This window comes from Daucus carota, chromosome 7, assembly GCF_001625215.2.
Source record: "Daucus carota subsp. sativus chromosome 7, DH1 v3.0, whole genome shotgun sequence".
NCBI lineage: Eukaryota > Viridiplantae > Streptophyta > Magnoliopsida > Apiales > Apiaceae > Daucus > Daucus carota.
The window spans coordinates 19,212,303-19,225,354 of record NC_030387.2 but is presented as its reverse complement, the minus strand read 5'-3'; the positions used below and the strand labels follow the sequence as shown (position 1 = coordinate 19,225,354).

General features: G+C 36.5%; 1 protein-coding gene and 1 non-coding gene across 2 annotated transcripts; both read right to left on the bottom strand.

The window, feature by feature from the left end:
- Positions 1-2,055: 2,055 nt before the first annotated feature.
- LOC108192265 (origin of replication complex subunit 1A) lies at positions 2,056-10,016 on the bottom strand. The gene is made up of 16 exons (XM_017372117.2): positions 9,149-10,016; positions 8,870-9,005; positions 7,146-7,298; positions 6,913-7,062; positions 6,688-6,839; positions 6,516-6,615; positions 6,279-6,401; positions 6,036-6,191; positions 5,886-5,943; positions 5,600-5,778; positions 5,348-5,459; positions 4,827-4,897; positions 4,278-4,373; positions 3,600-3,676; positions 3,391-3,474; positions 2,056-2,361 (listed from the first exon to the last, which is right to left on the bottom strand). Exons 1-16 carry the CDS (start codon positions 9,886-9,888, stop codon positions 2,298-2,300), a joined length of 2,451 nt encoding a protein of 816 aa, XP_017227606.1. The 5' UTR covers positions 9,889-10,016; the 3' UTR covers positions 2,056-2,297.
- LOC135148124 (small nucleolar RNA snoR28) lies at positions 7,161-7,238 on the bottom strand. Its single transcript, XR_010286017.1, has one exon. It is a non-coding gene; the product is annotated as a small nucleolar RNA snoR28 (small nucleolar RNA).
- Positions 10,017-13,052: the final 3,036 nt, after the last annotated feature.

Below are 13,052 nucleotides of genomic sequence, written 5' to 3'. Positions count from 1 at the left end.
CTCTTCCGTCTCAATTTGCATGTCCCTTTTGCTTTTTGAGGAGTTAAATTGACTAACTTTTGACCAACTATTTGAAAATATGTATTTATTATTTTAAAAAATAGAAAGTTACATATTAAAATAGACTATATTTAATTTTTGATGATATTTTTTCAATTTTTTTGATCAATTTTTCCAAACAAAATAATTAAAATTTATATATTTTAATCAATAAATAAATTTATGTATTATTTATAATAAATATCACATAAATTTATTTTTTATATTTAAAATAGTGTATATTTTAAGTACCTAATACATATGTCACTAAAAATTTAAAATCATTCAATATGTAAAATCATTTTGACTTGGGATAACTTAATTAAACAAAAATTTAAATAAAATATCATCAAAAAGTAAATCTAGTCTATTTGTTTTCGCAAATAATAAAGGGTCTGAATTTCGCAAATAATAAAGGGTCTGAATTTCGCAAATAATAGAGGTAATTGCAATTCGGACTCCCTATTATTTACCTCTATTAAAATAGGCTAGATTTATTTTTTGATGATATTTTTTTTAAACAAAATCTAGTATATTTTAATATGTAACTTTCTATTTTCTAAAATAATAAATAAATATTTTTTTAATAGTTGGTCAAAAATTAGTCAATTTGACTTCTCAAAAAGCAAAAGGGACATGTAGATTGAGACGGAGGAGTATTTTAACGGAAGATAACGGAATTCAACGGAGGGGGTGCGTATCGTTCTTGAAATGTAAAGATAGGTGGTGCGATTTGGGTTTCCAAAAAGATAGGTGGTGCTATTTGGGTTTCCAAAAGTACGGGTACAATATCGTTTTTGAACGTAAGTTAGGAGGTCCGAATTGCAATTATATATATAGTGACTTAACGGAGTGCACTGAGTTAACGGCAGGGGGTGCATCTCGGTTTTGAGAAGTAAAAATAAGGGGTGCGAGTTGAGTTTTTTAAAGTATAAGTACTCTATCGTTTTTGAACGATACTTAGGGGGTGCGATATGCAATTAAGAATGGGGAAGCGTTATGCACCAGGTAAAAGGCATACAGCTTTTAAAATCGTGTTTGGACTAAGAATATTCATGAAGACCTCCTTGTAAATTATATAAGAACATTTGCATAAATTGGGTCCTTACCGTAACCATGCTGGTAACACTTTGCACCATGAAAGTAATGTTTTGGTAAATTTGTTGGATTTTAGCTCCTCCCTACAAGAGTAGATTAAAGATCCAAAGGGCCACATGACAGAAGCCAGCACACAAATATTAAAGAGCAGATAAGAGAAGACCATATAAAATTACTTCACCTGCAATCTCAAAATAAGTTTACCGACCTAGAGATATCCAAAACTGCGTTCTCTTTGATGAAATAAAATGACAGAAAAATTGAATGAATTTGATACTCTAAATTGGGGGTTATTAGAGAAAATATGTTTAATTTTCATTCTTTCAACCAATTCATTCCAAATAATTTGAATTAGAAATCTAACCCACAATCTTCATCATAAAAACTTTACATTCACACATGTTTAGTCACTATTCTCTCATGATATCTTCCTTTTTCATTTCATGTTCTCCTCATTCGATTCCATTCAAGTGAATGCAACCAAAATTTTCATACCCACCCCACATTTTGTCAGACAACCTAGCTTCAGAAAATTTCTCTGACAACTAAATGAGTAATCACTAAAATTTAAAAATCTTCAACTCAAGTGAAGTTCTACAAATGAACCCCTGCCTTCGGAATTCTTTTAGATCTTTACGAAACAAACGGAAAAAACTTATTATTACTTTGCCTTTTCATTTATCCTACTTTCAGGTGCAAATATGACCAAATCAACTTAGAATCCTCGTGCCTCATGGTATGATCTCATTTTGCCTTCTAAGAGCTTCAAGTGTAAAGTCATATATAAGTCATTTTTTTTCAAAGTACAAGTCTCTTCACAACATACACATGTACTGTATAGTGTACCAATGATACAAATAGTAATGAAAGCCACCTACATAAGCTCTCTTTCTTCTATCTGTTGTCTAAATAGTGAGTTCTGGTTAGAATCCTCAACCTTTTTTATTCAGAACGAACTTGTACAGTTACAATTTATAAATATAGTATAGTCCTCGAGAACTGCAGATATCTCTGATCATATTTAAGAATGATAATCAATGAAATAATGGTATGATTGAACAAGTACAACATAAATAGTGAGATTTCTGAATGTTGCGGAAAAATTTTAGAACTCATGATTGTTGCGAAGTGTTGCATGCTCCCTTTATGTTATTATCGACTCAGAGGTATTTGGCTAACCAAGGTGCTTCCTGAGTGTCTTTCAGTGCAAATGATACGTCATCACTGTAAGAAATTAACACAAACAGTTGACACATAATGATAATAATAGCTGGTTTTACTTGAGCACTAAGATCTACGATTAATCCTGACTATTATAAGCATATTAACCTTCCAAGTGAAGTATATTTAGTTAATGCAAGTACTGCAAACTGCAAATTTTTAACAGTGGATGGGATTTTCCATATTCATAATGCATTCCTCTCATCTCAGGTTTGAAGATTATCATAAATAGACGACGAATTAGTGATTGGTTTAAAAAATGGGAGTGAAGTAATTCCGAAGAAACAGACCGACTCCTTTTAGTGTCCCAAGGAAGAAGGAGAAGTTGGACAAAAGCTATGCAGATGATACAAAAAGAGGTACTTTTCTAAGAAAATAATTAAAAGAAAGCCTACGGAATTCAGTTGTAAAAATGCTTAATTCATGATGCTAATGATTTAGTACAAAAGTGGCTAAAGAGGTGAGTTTCCTTAGAAGCTTGCTCAGATTCCATAAGCTGGAGAATGTGAAGCAAGAGTCCTAACTGCTAACTTAACCAATCAGAGACAAAAAAAACTTCAGATATAAATTTAAAACTATTCCTTGCAGTTACAATATTCTGCTTGCATCCATTCCTAATTTCTTATTATCCAAATTTTTTTAATCCTTGAGTTGCACTGTGTTGCTTATAATACTTATCTACATGCGATTCATTTTTCATCCTTGTGAAGTTTATTTACAGTAATTGTTTAATACAGTTGCATTACGCATCGATAAAGAAAGCCCAATGCAATCCAAACACACCCTCTTAAAAGTGAACCGTGGTGTAACCCATTCAGAGCATGGTAACTAAGCCTCACAGGCCAACACTAATCCAAATGAAGAGCTAAAAGTCTAAAATGAGTTATTAATCAACTGCCCCTTGGCATTATATTTTCAATATAAGAGCGCGGATAAATTATCAAGGTCTTCCCAGTTTATTTGGTTTTGTGTTATAAGAGAAAAGGTTTTATAGAGTGGGGGGCGAGGAATTTGTAATGAACTACTACTAACCTTGGAAAGTTGAGCTGCAATTTTTGTAACCTATGTTTAGCTCCTGCTTCACACAAAATGATTCTACACTCTCCAAGTTTACAGCTGCCAACAAATAAAATAACAAACAAAAGGAAGACTTAGATAGGAGAGAAGCAATAGTAAGCTATCTGCTTCTATGAACAACTGTGGGCTTCAAATAACAAATAGAAAAACAGAATTTTGCTTACCCAACTTTTAAAAGTGAGTCCCAACCGGGGAATGCTTCTCCATTACTCGTACAGAAACAACAGACAGTAACTGCCAACTGCATCCAGGAAATGTATGCTTCAGTAATCATATACTACACATTATCAAATTTCCTATATTAAGACAAGTTTTCTGCATGACCGGATGCAAAAGAGGTCTCATTATCTACATTAGACTAGCACTAAAAATTGGGCTGGTTTTAACTTGTGTGGCACTGTAGCGGAGAACCGGAAGGGATTACATTGCCAAGAAGCTCAAATTTGTATCTATTAATCCTTTGTGAAGAAGGCGTGAAATTCAAACTGATGTGGCTATTACAGTTTATCTATGCTTTTACAGAGATAAAGCACTTTCATGAGCTTTAAGAAATAAATCTGGTTCCAACATATCATCTACAACCCATCAAAAGAAACCAAATGTGCCAAGTGTATCCCGCTCGCAGAGCAGATTCTGTTAATTACCCGTTACATACAAAACTAAAGATATATATGCATGTGTTTCTGCAACACAAAATATGGTTCTAACAATGCATTGTCAATTATATAAAGTATTCTGCACCAGCAATTCATTTTGAGATCACACAGAAATTAAACTCAGATGCAAAGGGATGGGATGAGTAGTATTCGAAGAGCTTGAACAAGAGGCCTGTGAACATTAACCTGCTCAAATGTAGTTTCACTCATTCCAGTTTTATGGAACTCATGCACCAAAGCTGCCAAGAAGATTTTGCCAAGCTTGGAACAACTTCTCATTACCTGGGGGAGAAGAGAAAATAACGGAGATAATACATAGTTAAATTTCTACTTCTACAGACATGACGGAACTAAAGACAATTGAATTTTCTAGCACATGTGTAGCATAAAAGATGAGGCACTTTGTGACTAGATGAAAATCCTCTGCGCTTGGGAACATAATAATAATTGTTAATCAAAGTCTGACCACGCTTCATATTTTTAGTACATGCTTAATATTTTTTAGTATTGCATTAGACAACATAGCTTTTTCTTATCATTTTACTTGTGCGAAAAGGCAATTCTCATTTAGTCTATTACCATCAAAATCTATCAGTAAAGTTCTACATGAGAGTTATCAACGGGTGGAGCAGTTACATTGTTAGCTAAAACCAGCCAAGCTTAAGACAAATATAGTTAGCATTTGTTTAATTGAATATTTAATGTAAATATTGAGGAAAATAGCTTATAATTCACCTGAATATGAGGAGCCTGAAACATTTCCTTTATGGCTGCTTCCACCTCCGCCATGCCAACAAGAATGTTTTCTACAGAGAAAAGACATAAAATTATAATTCATTAGAAGGGATAAACTGGCCTCTAAATCAGATAGAAATAACAATCAACTATTATTGATCACAAAAGTAACATGAGTGGAATCAAATATAATTACCCAAGGTAAATAAATATGTGAATTGTCATTATAGAAATATATTATTTTGACTTTTAGGATAAACAAATGTTGGAGAAGGTACACAGTGACACAGGCATACATATTTTCAGCAATAAAACTAAAATCTTATGCGATAATCTTAATGATTATCAGAGTATTAACATTGTGTGTGAATAGTGTGTCTAGATAAAAAAAAAACAAATAGCTTGCAAGACTCTGGGTCTTTCTGTCCAAGAAATGGATCTCCACAAATAATTAGTCTTCTCTTGATGTCAAAAAAAAAATAAAATTCAGGTGACCTGAGATTGAATCTTAGTCTATTTACCTTCGGAACTAGTACTGGATTCCAATAAGTTCTTCATACGATAATCAGCAAGTTCTGCTGCACGCCTGCAAATCTCAAGTGCACGCCGAGCATCTCCGGAGACAGCAGCCACCTACAACACAACACGAATACGAGGTAAGTTCAAATATTTAACATTTTGGTAAATACCAAGCTTACTCGTGCATCATATAGGACAAAAGAAACATAAAATTCTTAAGGTGTTTATTGACGAAAATTTTGGCCGTTATGAACCTTTCTAGAAGCGAATTCAATAGCCTGTTTCTCAAATGCATTAATTCCTTTGAGGCGGCTTGAAATGATTTCTTGAAGCTGCTGATAGTTATAAGGACCAAAGCATAGTCTTTGGATGCCCATGCGGCTAGATATGCGTGGTAGCAACTTTTCTGGAAGATCCATGGTATTTGCTATCCCTGTTACATGTTTTGGTGACGAGTACACAAATCACACTGATGCTCGAGTCTCAACAGTCAACACACTTAAGTAAAGCATTTAAGAAACAAAGGCTCTAGTTTCCTACCTATTATAAGTAGCTTGGAATGTGGTTTAGTCGGCCAATCAAGAATGTTGTATAAGACCTGAATATCAAATTCAAACGTTAAATATTAGGTTCCATACTTCTATGAAATAGACAAAATGTTCACTTTACTCCAAATGAAGTACAACTTACAGATTGACTTCTAGTCACCAAAAGATCAAGCTCATCAATAAGTAATATACAAGGACGGTCATCGCCCCTTTTTGCTCCACTTGAAAATCTTTCATTCAGAAGATGGAGTGCCTTTTTCCAGTTAACCCTGTGTCCAGTTAATGCTTCATAAATTACCTGAAAGGTTAATAATTAATGATGTTATACACCAACAGCCAATTTTTAATGATGAATTCTCAATCGCCTTTTAACCGAGAGCAGTACCTTGTATATATTCTCCGGTGATGCTAGTTTAAGACCATTAATTTCAACAAAACAGTAAGGGTTAATACTTCCTGCATCAACCTCAGACCTTATATTCTTCATAACAGAAAGCACACTCATTGTCTGCAATTTTATCAGATAGAGCACTTTAGAAACAAATGACAAGCTCAATATATGACAGAATAGTTCCAATTAAAGTCAACCTAAAACCAATGACTGAAAGCTCATATATGTCACCTTGCCAGTACCAGGAACGCCATGAATGTAGAGGCAACGCCCTAGACACTGGGAATCACATATGCCACCCTTTATAAAGCCAGTTATCTCTTCCATTTCTCTGCACTTACAAAATCTGTTAGGATGCTTATACCACATAAAGCAAAACCATAATTTTTAATATTAGACGTACTTAGTTCTACAAGGCTGAGACTTGGGCAGAGTTGCTAACAGAAGGGTGGCTTTTGCTTTTTCAAGTTCTGTTTGCTTGTGGCATCTTATATGTTCTGGTATTTTCTTCATCCCTATCCGTTGAAGTCCAAAGATTCTTCCCTTCTGTGAGTTCTGTTAAGGAAAAGTCAATAGTGTTAGCTCACGAAGCTTGTGGATGTTTGATATTCAAAAATAATTCTCATACCGCAGCCAGACGAACTGGAGATGGTCCATTTGATAAATTAAAGCTTTTTTCATTTTCGTAGTCATAGTCTTCTTCATCTTCTGACTCTAGCTCTGAGTCTGAATCATTGTCAGGATTCCAATCTTCATCCTTGCCAGCTTCTTCACTACCCTACCAAATTAAACAGTTGATAAATTCCAATATATTTCGTGATTGAAATTTTAAAGGTAAGGATTACTTTGTCAAATGCTTACCCCTTCCTCTTTCTCAATATCTGCAATACGTTTGAAACTATGCCAGCGCATATCATACTCATATTCGCAGAAGAAAACATCATCCCCTTCATTGTTTGCATTTGCAAATTCTTTTGGGTTCATTACATAGCAATGTCTGAGGATAGATTCCATCTACAAACAAAATATGAAAAAGGTAAGAAAATGGATTTTGGAAATATCACCTTGATAAGCATCTGCTTGTCAAGTGTAACAGAACGTAGTTAACGTACACAACACAGTTGAGCATATAATCCGGTCCATTCTTTATGCAGAGTATAAGAGCCAAGGTACAATGACAGTGTTTTTTCTTTCTCTTCGCGTATTTTATCTAGTCAGTATACTACAAACTAACTAAGATATCGTAAACCAACGTATATTTGTATGCAAAGTGCATCAACGGCAAAATATTAAAGAGTTTGGTGAGTTAGGTAGGAGTAAATAGCAAGATAGAAGCAATGGCTTCCAAGAACTCACTATTAGGCAATAACAAAGCGGTGCACTATATCTCAAGATACGAAGAGTCAAGTTTACATGGTTCTAGCTGATTAAACCCATCACTCCATCTTAACAAGCAGTCTGATGGAAGCTGCAGCCATCCAGCCATTTAACTCCGTTTTCAAGTCGCGTGTATTCTTAATAAAAAAATTCTAGGTCCTACCATACAAATATTTTCATGTGGAACACCATATGTAAGCCTGCGAACTGAGTGAGTCAGCAACCACTGCCATCAAAATTTTCTATTCATTTCATGTTTCCGTTTGTGCTCAAGGCATTCTCTAAACTCTGCTTTAAAGGAATGGAATAGCACATTGCCAGTTTATGAAATGGCCTTCTGTTTTGAGCAGCCAGTTCTGGATAGTTTGATGAGCAAGTAAATTTGATCTAGTTCTATTCATGTAGCATGTAATCTATTTATTAGAATGCATTAAGAGTTATGATTTTAAAGCATTAGCAACATGAAATGCAATAGAAGCATAGGAAGTGAATGAATGTAAGCAGCCATAAGGTTGGGACATGAATGAGGACACACTTGCCAGTGTAACAGAGATCTGCAGTCACTTGTGTACTTTAAACTGGGTAAACAAGGACACTCTTATATTTTAAGAAAATAATTTGCGTGGATGTTATTTAAGGTAATTTTTTTAGTTCACATGAACCAAAACATAGAAGTTTGGATAATGTTCTCATGGCCTTTCAGGGGATGGTTAAAAGAGACCTTATCGCACACTCTGCTACGACTGGAGGGTACACCACACAAGGGTAAGGTCAGAAAATATTAGTATTGTTTTAAAGCGTGAGAAAAGCTATTGCAAAGACCTATCATGTCACTTTAGATGGTGTTGTGTTTGGATGTGACTACTGAGGGTTGTTTATGAGTTGTGAAAACATTAAAATAGGCAGTACATTTGATCTATTTTGTTGCTGAGGTTGATCTATGCAGTCTCAAAAATTGGACAGTTGAGGAGGAACACAATAGGGAGACTAAGAGTAAGCGCATTCTGTGATGGAAGAGGGAATGATTGATAATATAAATTTTGGAAGTTAGAACATGAAGCAATGTGCATAAACATATATGCTAAAGTGAAAATGCAAGGTATAAATACAATCAAATTCTGAACAAATAATATATGACTGATGAAAACAATCATAGAAGCAACCATAAAATCATAATATACTTTATCAAAGGGTAAATTCATATTCACCTCATTATCAGCAAAGTCATTTGTTCTATAGAGCTCCCGTTTCAAGTTATGAGGCTGTCTACCAGAAGCAGTTTCTTCAGGAATCACATACCACTGTCCCCGAAACCAGTAAGTACCATCTACCTCTCTCCACAACCTGTAAATTAGCCAAATGGAAAAAGCTCAACGCTTCAACTAACATAATTTTATACATGAAATTAACAATTGATCATAGCAACATAAAAAAGTACAACAATGAAATGAGCTATCTAATAAATTTGATTCAAAAATTGTAATTACCTGACAATCCGAATTGCCCATAAATCACTCGTAAGAAGCTTCTCCTTGGCAGTCCTAGCCAACTTCTTCCCTTTAGGAGGCACAGGCAACTCCACCTTCTTCCCCAACTTCCTCGCCTCACAAAACCCACAAATCCAATCCCCATCCGGAACAGCCTTAAGCGGCGGCTTCAAACACTTCAAATGAAACCCCCCTAAACAATCATCACACTCAATCATCACAGCCCTCCCCGCCTTAAAACAAACCCTACACTCCTCCACATCAGGATCCTCCCCGTCCGAGCTCGCATCCTCCCTTCTCTTGACATACACATCATCCCCAACCGCAAACTCACCCCCATCATACGACACTCTCTTATAATAAACCCTCTTCTTCTGCACCCCAATTGCCGATTTTCTCCCACCAAGATTCCTCCTTTTCTTCACATCCAGCCTATCCGGCGACACCGGAGACAGCACCGCCTCAATTGCATCGCTTTTGGGGGTTTTGGGGATCTGGGGTTTGGGCGCCTTAATTGGGGGTTTATAAGACAGCGCACGCCGAGACGATTTGGGGCAAGATTGGGGAGCTGGGGATGATTGCTGAGGGGTGGAAATGAAGCGCAGAGAGCGGCGAGGCGTCGCGGCAGCTGCGGTATCTGGGGTCGCTGGGATTGCAAATTTAGGGGAGGAATGAGTGGGTGAGTGTTTGAGTTTCTTGAGAGGAGATTTGTGGGGCTTAATTGGAGTAGCTTCAGCCATCTTCAGGTGATTTTGTGAGCTTGTGCACAAGGAGACAAGGCAAGTGATGAATATAAATATATTAGTCTGAGATGATGTTAGAGAAATGTGTTTAGTAGAGCAGATTGGGTGGGTGCTCAAATGGCGGGAAGACTGTGTGTGGCTTTGCCGCGCTTAAGCTTATTTAAATGTATAAAATAAAATCGCCAGCTTCTTTATGACTTTATATATTAGAATTTAGATCCGACTGTGAAAAAAAAAAATAGATCCGGCTATTTCGATATTTTAATTTTTAACTGTATATTTTTCTCTAGTGTGAAACGGATGAAAACTCTTACATGATCTTTTAACGTGTGAACCAAATAATCTTACACTCTAAAATAAGGATCTTTGTATAAATCTTAAATTAAATTTAGTAATTGTTCCAATGAAATAAATATTTTAAAATATGAGGTCTAAGCATATTTAGAGTGGTGATTAGTATGATTTTATTTTATCGGAGAAATTTAGGGGCTTACGACAAAATATGTAATTCATGTTAAGATAATTCAGATCGTGAATATGGTTAATAATGACATCGACAATTGTAAATAGTCATGGGCTTAGCCTAACCACGGCCACGATGTTTCATCTTATCATATCCCCGAAAGACTAACTAGGTGCAGCTTATTAGTTCAAAATAATTATAGAGTTGATATGTATATGAAAAAAAAAGAGAGAAACATATATAATTTTGCATTTAGCTACAAATCTAATGATAAATTCTATCAAGTATATCAATAAAACAAGATAACTTAATTTTACGAATGGAGAGAATAGAGAGAATAGAGCCGTTGGAGAAAAAAGCGACATCGGGGGATGAGCCAAAGCAGAAAATAGAGCCGTTGCTCGGGGAAGTCGCCGGAAATTACAGCAATCGGATCCATGGTAAGTCAGGGAAGCACTCCGTCACTAAAGAGGAAGACCAAATCTTTTAACATTGGTTTCTCCTGGAAACCGATTTGGTTGATTGGATAAGAAAGGGCAACAAGAGTCTTATCCCGGCTGCTCTACGACGAGTAAAGTTCTTGTTAGCAGTGGTACATCCCGATCTGATTAAGAAAGGAGTTCTCGGTGATGAGGAAGCTCTGTGGGTCATTCATGAATTTCTACATAATAATGGTTGGTGGGAGAGAGCCAGAAACTTAAATTTCATCTCGGAAGAAGAAGAGCTTGCAACACATAATTATGATCTACCAATACTTGACTTCATTCAGGCGAACAATCACTTTGTTGATCATAATGTCCAGCTTATGATCAATAGGGGAGACACGGAGGGGGTTCGAATGGCTTTGAATCAAATCCACTATGGGTCCCTTAAAGCTGCAAGAGATGGTAATAGAAGTCAGGGGACTTTAAACAACAAAGAGAAAAAGTCAGATCTTAAACAGGCTTTCGGAAACTCGCACTATAAGAATCGGAAAAATAATCACTCTCAGATGCAGGTGGTAAAAAATTCCTACATGGCTTTCAAATGTTGATTGAACAATTTGTTTTCAAGGACGCCATGAAGGGTAATGACAAAGCTCTGTCCTTGGCTTTAGGACAAGTTCATCACTCCTCTCTTTCGAATGTCTGACATTCCGAGAATCCAGCTTCGTCCTACAGAGATGCTCTTCTCCAAAAGCCTCTATCTTCCTCTCATTTCATCCATCAGACCATTCCCACCATCCAACATGCCTCTCCTGCTGCCAAAGGTGCTTCTCCGAAAAAAAGACTTAATCTCTCAGTCTTCTTCACTAACTTTGAGGAAAATCTTGTACTAAAGGATATGTGGACTCTGTTCAAGAAGGTTGGTCGTCTAAGAGATGTTATATTACCTCGAAAGAGGGATAAGAATAGGAATCGTTTTGGTTTCATTGTTGTTGCGGAAGAACTTGATGGTAATAAACTCATTTCGACTCTCCATGGAAAATTGCTGGGAACTAAAAGACTTCATTTATCTTGGGCAAAATCTCAGCATAAACCCCAAATATTTTCCTCTGAAAAATACAAAACTCCAAGCTTCTATAAATTTCAGGAGGAGTCTGCTATGCCCGTAATTGGGGGTGACAGGCACACAACATCCCCTGTAGTTAAGCCAGTTATAGATGTTAAAAAGTCTCTCCCAGAGGATGGTGAACATGATGAAAAAAGCTGTGATGTTCCCTCTATGGTGAATGTTATGGATCTCCTCCCAAATGATGATATGTTGGAGTTAATGAATCATTCACTGTTCCTCCAAACGATTAAACCAGAAACGGTATCTAATGTAACTTTGATAGTGGAAGGCCTGAGGGTGAAGACAGCTACGGTCAGGGGTCTTTCAAATAGGTGCTTCCTAGCACATTTTGACTGCCCAAATGATTTTGAAGAAGTTGATATTGACTTCCTTCAAATTGGTTTCCTTGAGGTTAGAAGAGCCACGTTGGACGACCTATTGCCTTCTAGAAGAGCGTGGCTGGAGGTACGTGGTCTACCGGTTTTCGGCTGGACAGAGGAAAATTTTAAAAAACTTCTCGCGGAGATCGGTCAAGTTCTGCAATGCTGCAGAATGATGGATGATGATGGCAACTACAAGTCACCAAAATTTCTTGTTGAAACTTTCCAGGCTGATTTTATCAACATGGTGAGAAAGGTTCGCATCAATGGGAAACTTTGGAGAGTTTGTTTGGTTGAATCGGGAATGTCTGACATAAATGAGGAAAGATAGGACATGGTAGACAGTAGAGTCCATCATTCACACTCTCAACACCAGGTTGAGAAGCACGACTACAATCCAACTTCTCCCTCTCATTTTATTTTAAAGAGTGGTGACCACAGTGAGGTGCATGATGAGGTTTTGCTCGCTGAGGAGTCCAACTCTCTTATCAATCCGTTAACACCTAGACCTAACTCTGTTCCTATTCGATCATCTGGCTGGTCGCATTCATCAAAGAAAATTATCATGCATTCCCCTGAGCCCGAACTTCCACAACAGTTTGTCACCAGCCATTGGCTCCCAGGAGATAAGGACTCCTCTGTTTCTAGGTAGCTGGGTTCGACTGAGGATCTTTCAGACATTGACGATAGCAGTATGCACTCGATGGAGGACATCTAGATGGATCAAGCAGATGTGATTGAGGCAATGCAAAAACTCAAGGTAAAAAGTAAAAGAGGTAGACCAA

Excerpts from the sequence above, each read along its gene's own strand:
- LOC108192265 (XM_017372117.2), bottom strand. The coding sequence starts at position 9,888 with ATGGCTGAAGCTACTCCAATTAAGCCCCACAAATCTCCTCTCAAGAAA. Across the intron at positions 3,677-4,277 it reads GTGAAACTACATTTGAGCAG|TTGGCAGTTACTGTCTGTTG; the intron begins GTTAATGTTCAC and ends TCCTGGATGCAG. Across the intron at positions 3,475-3,599 it reads GACTCACTTTTAAAAGTTGG|CTGTAAACTTGGAGAGTGTA; the intron begins GTAAGCAAAATT and ends ATTTGTTGGCAG.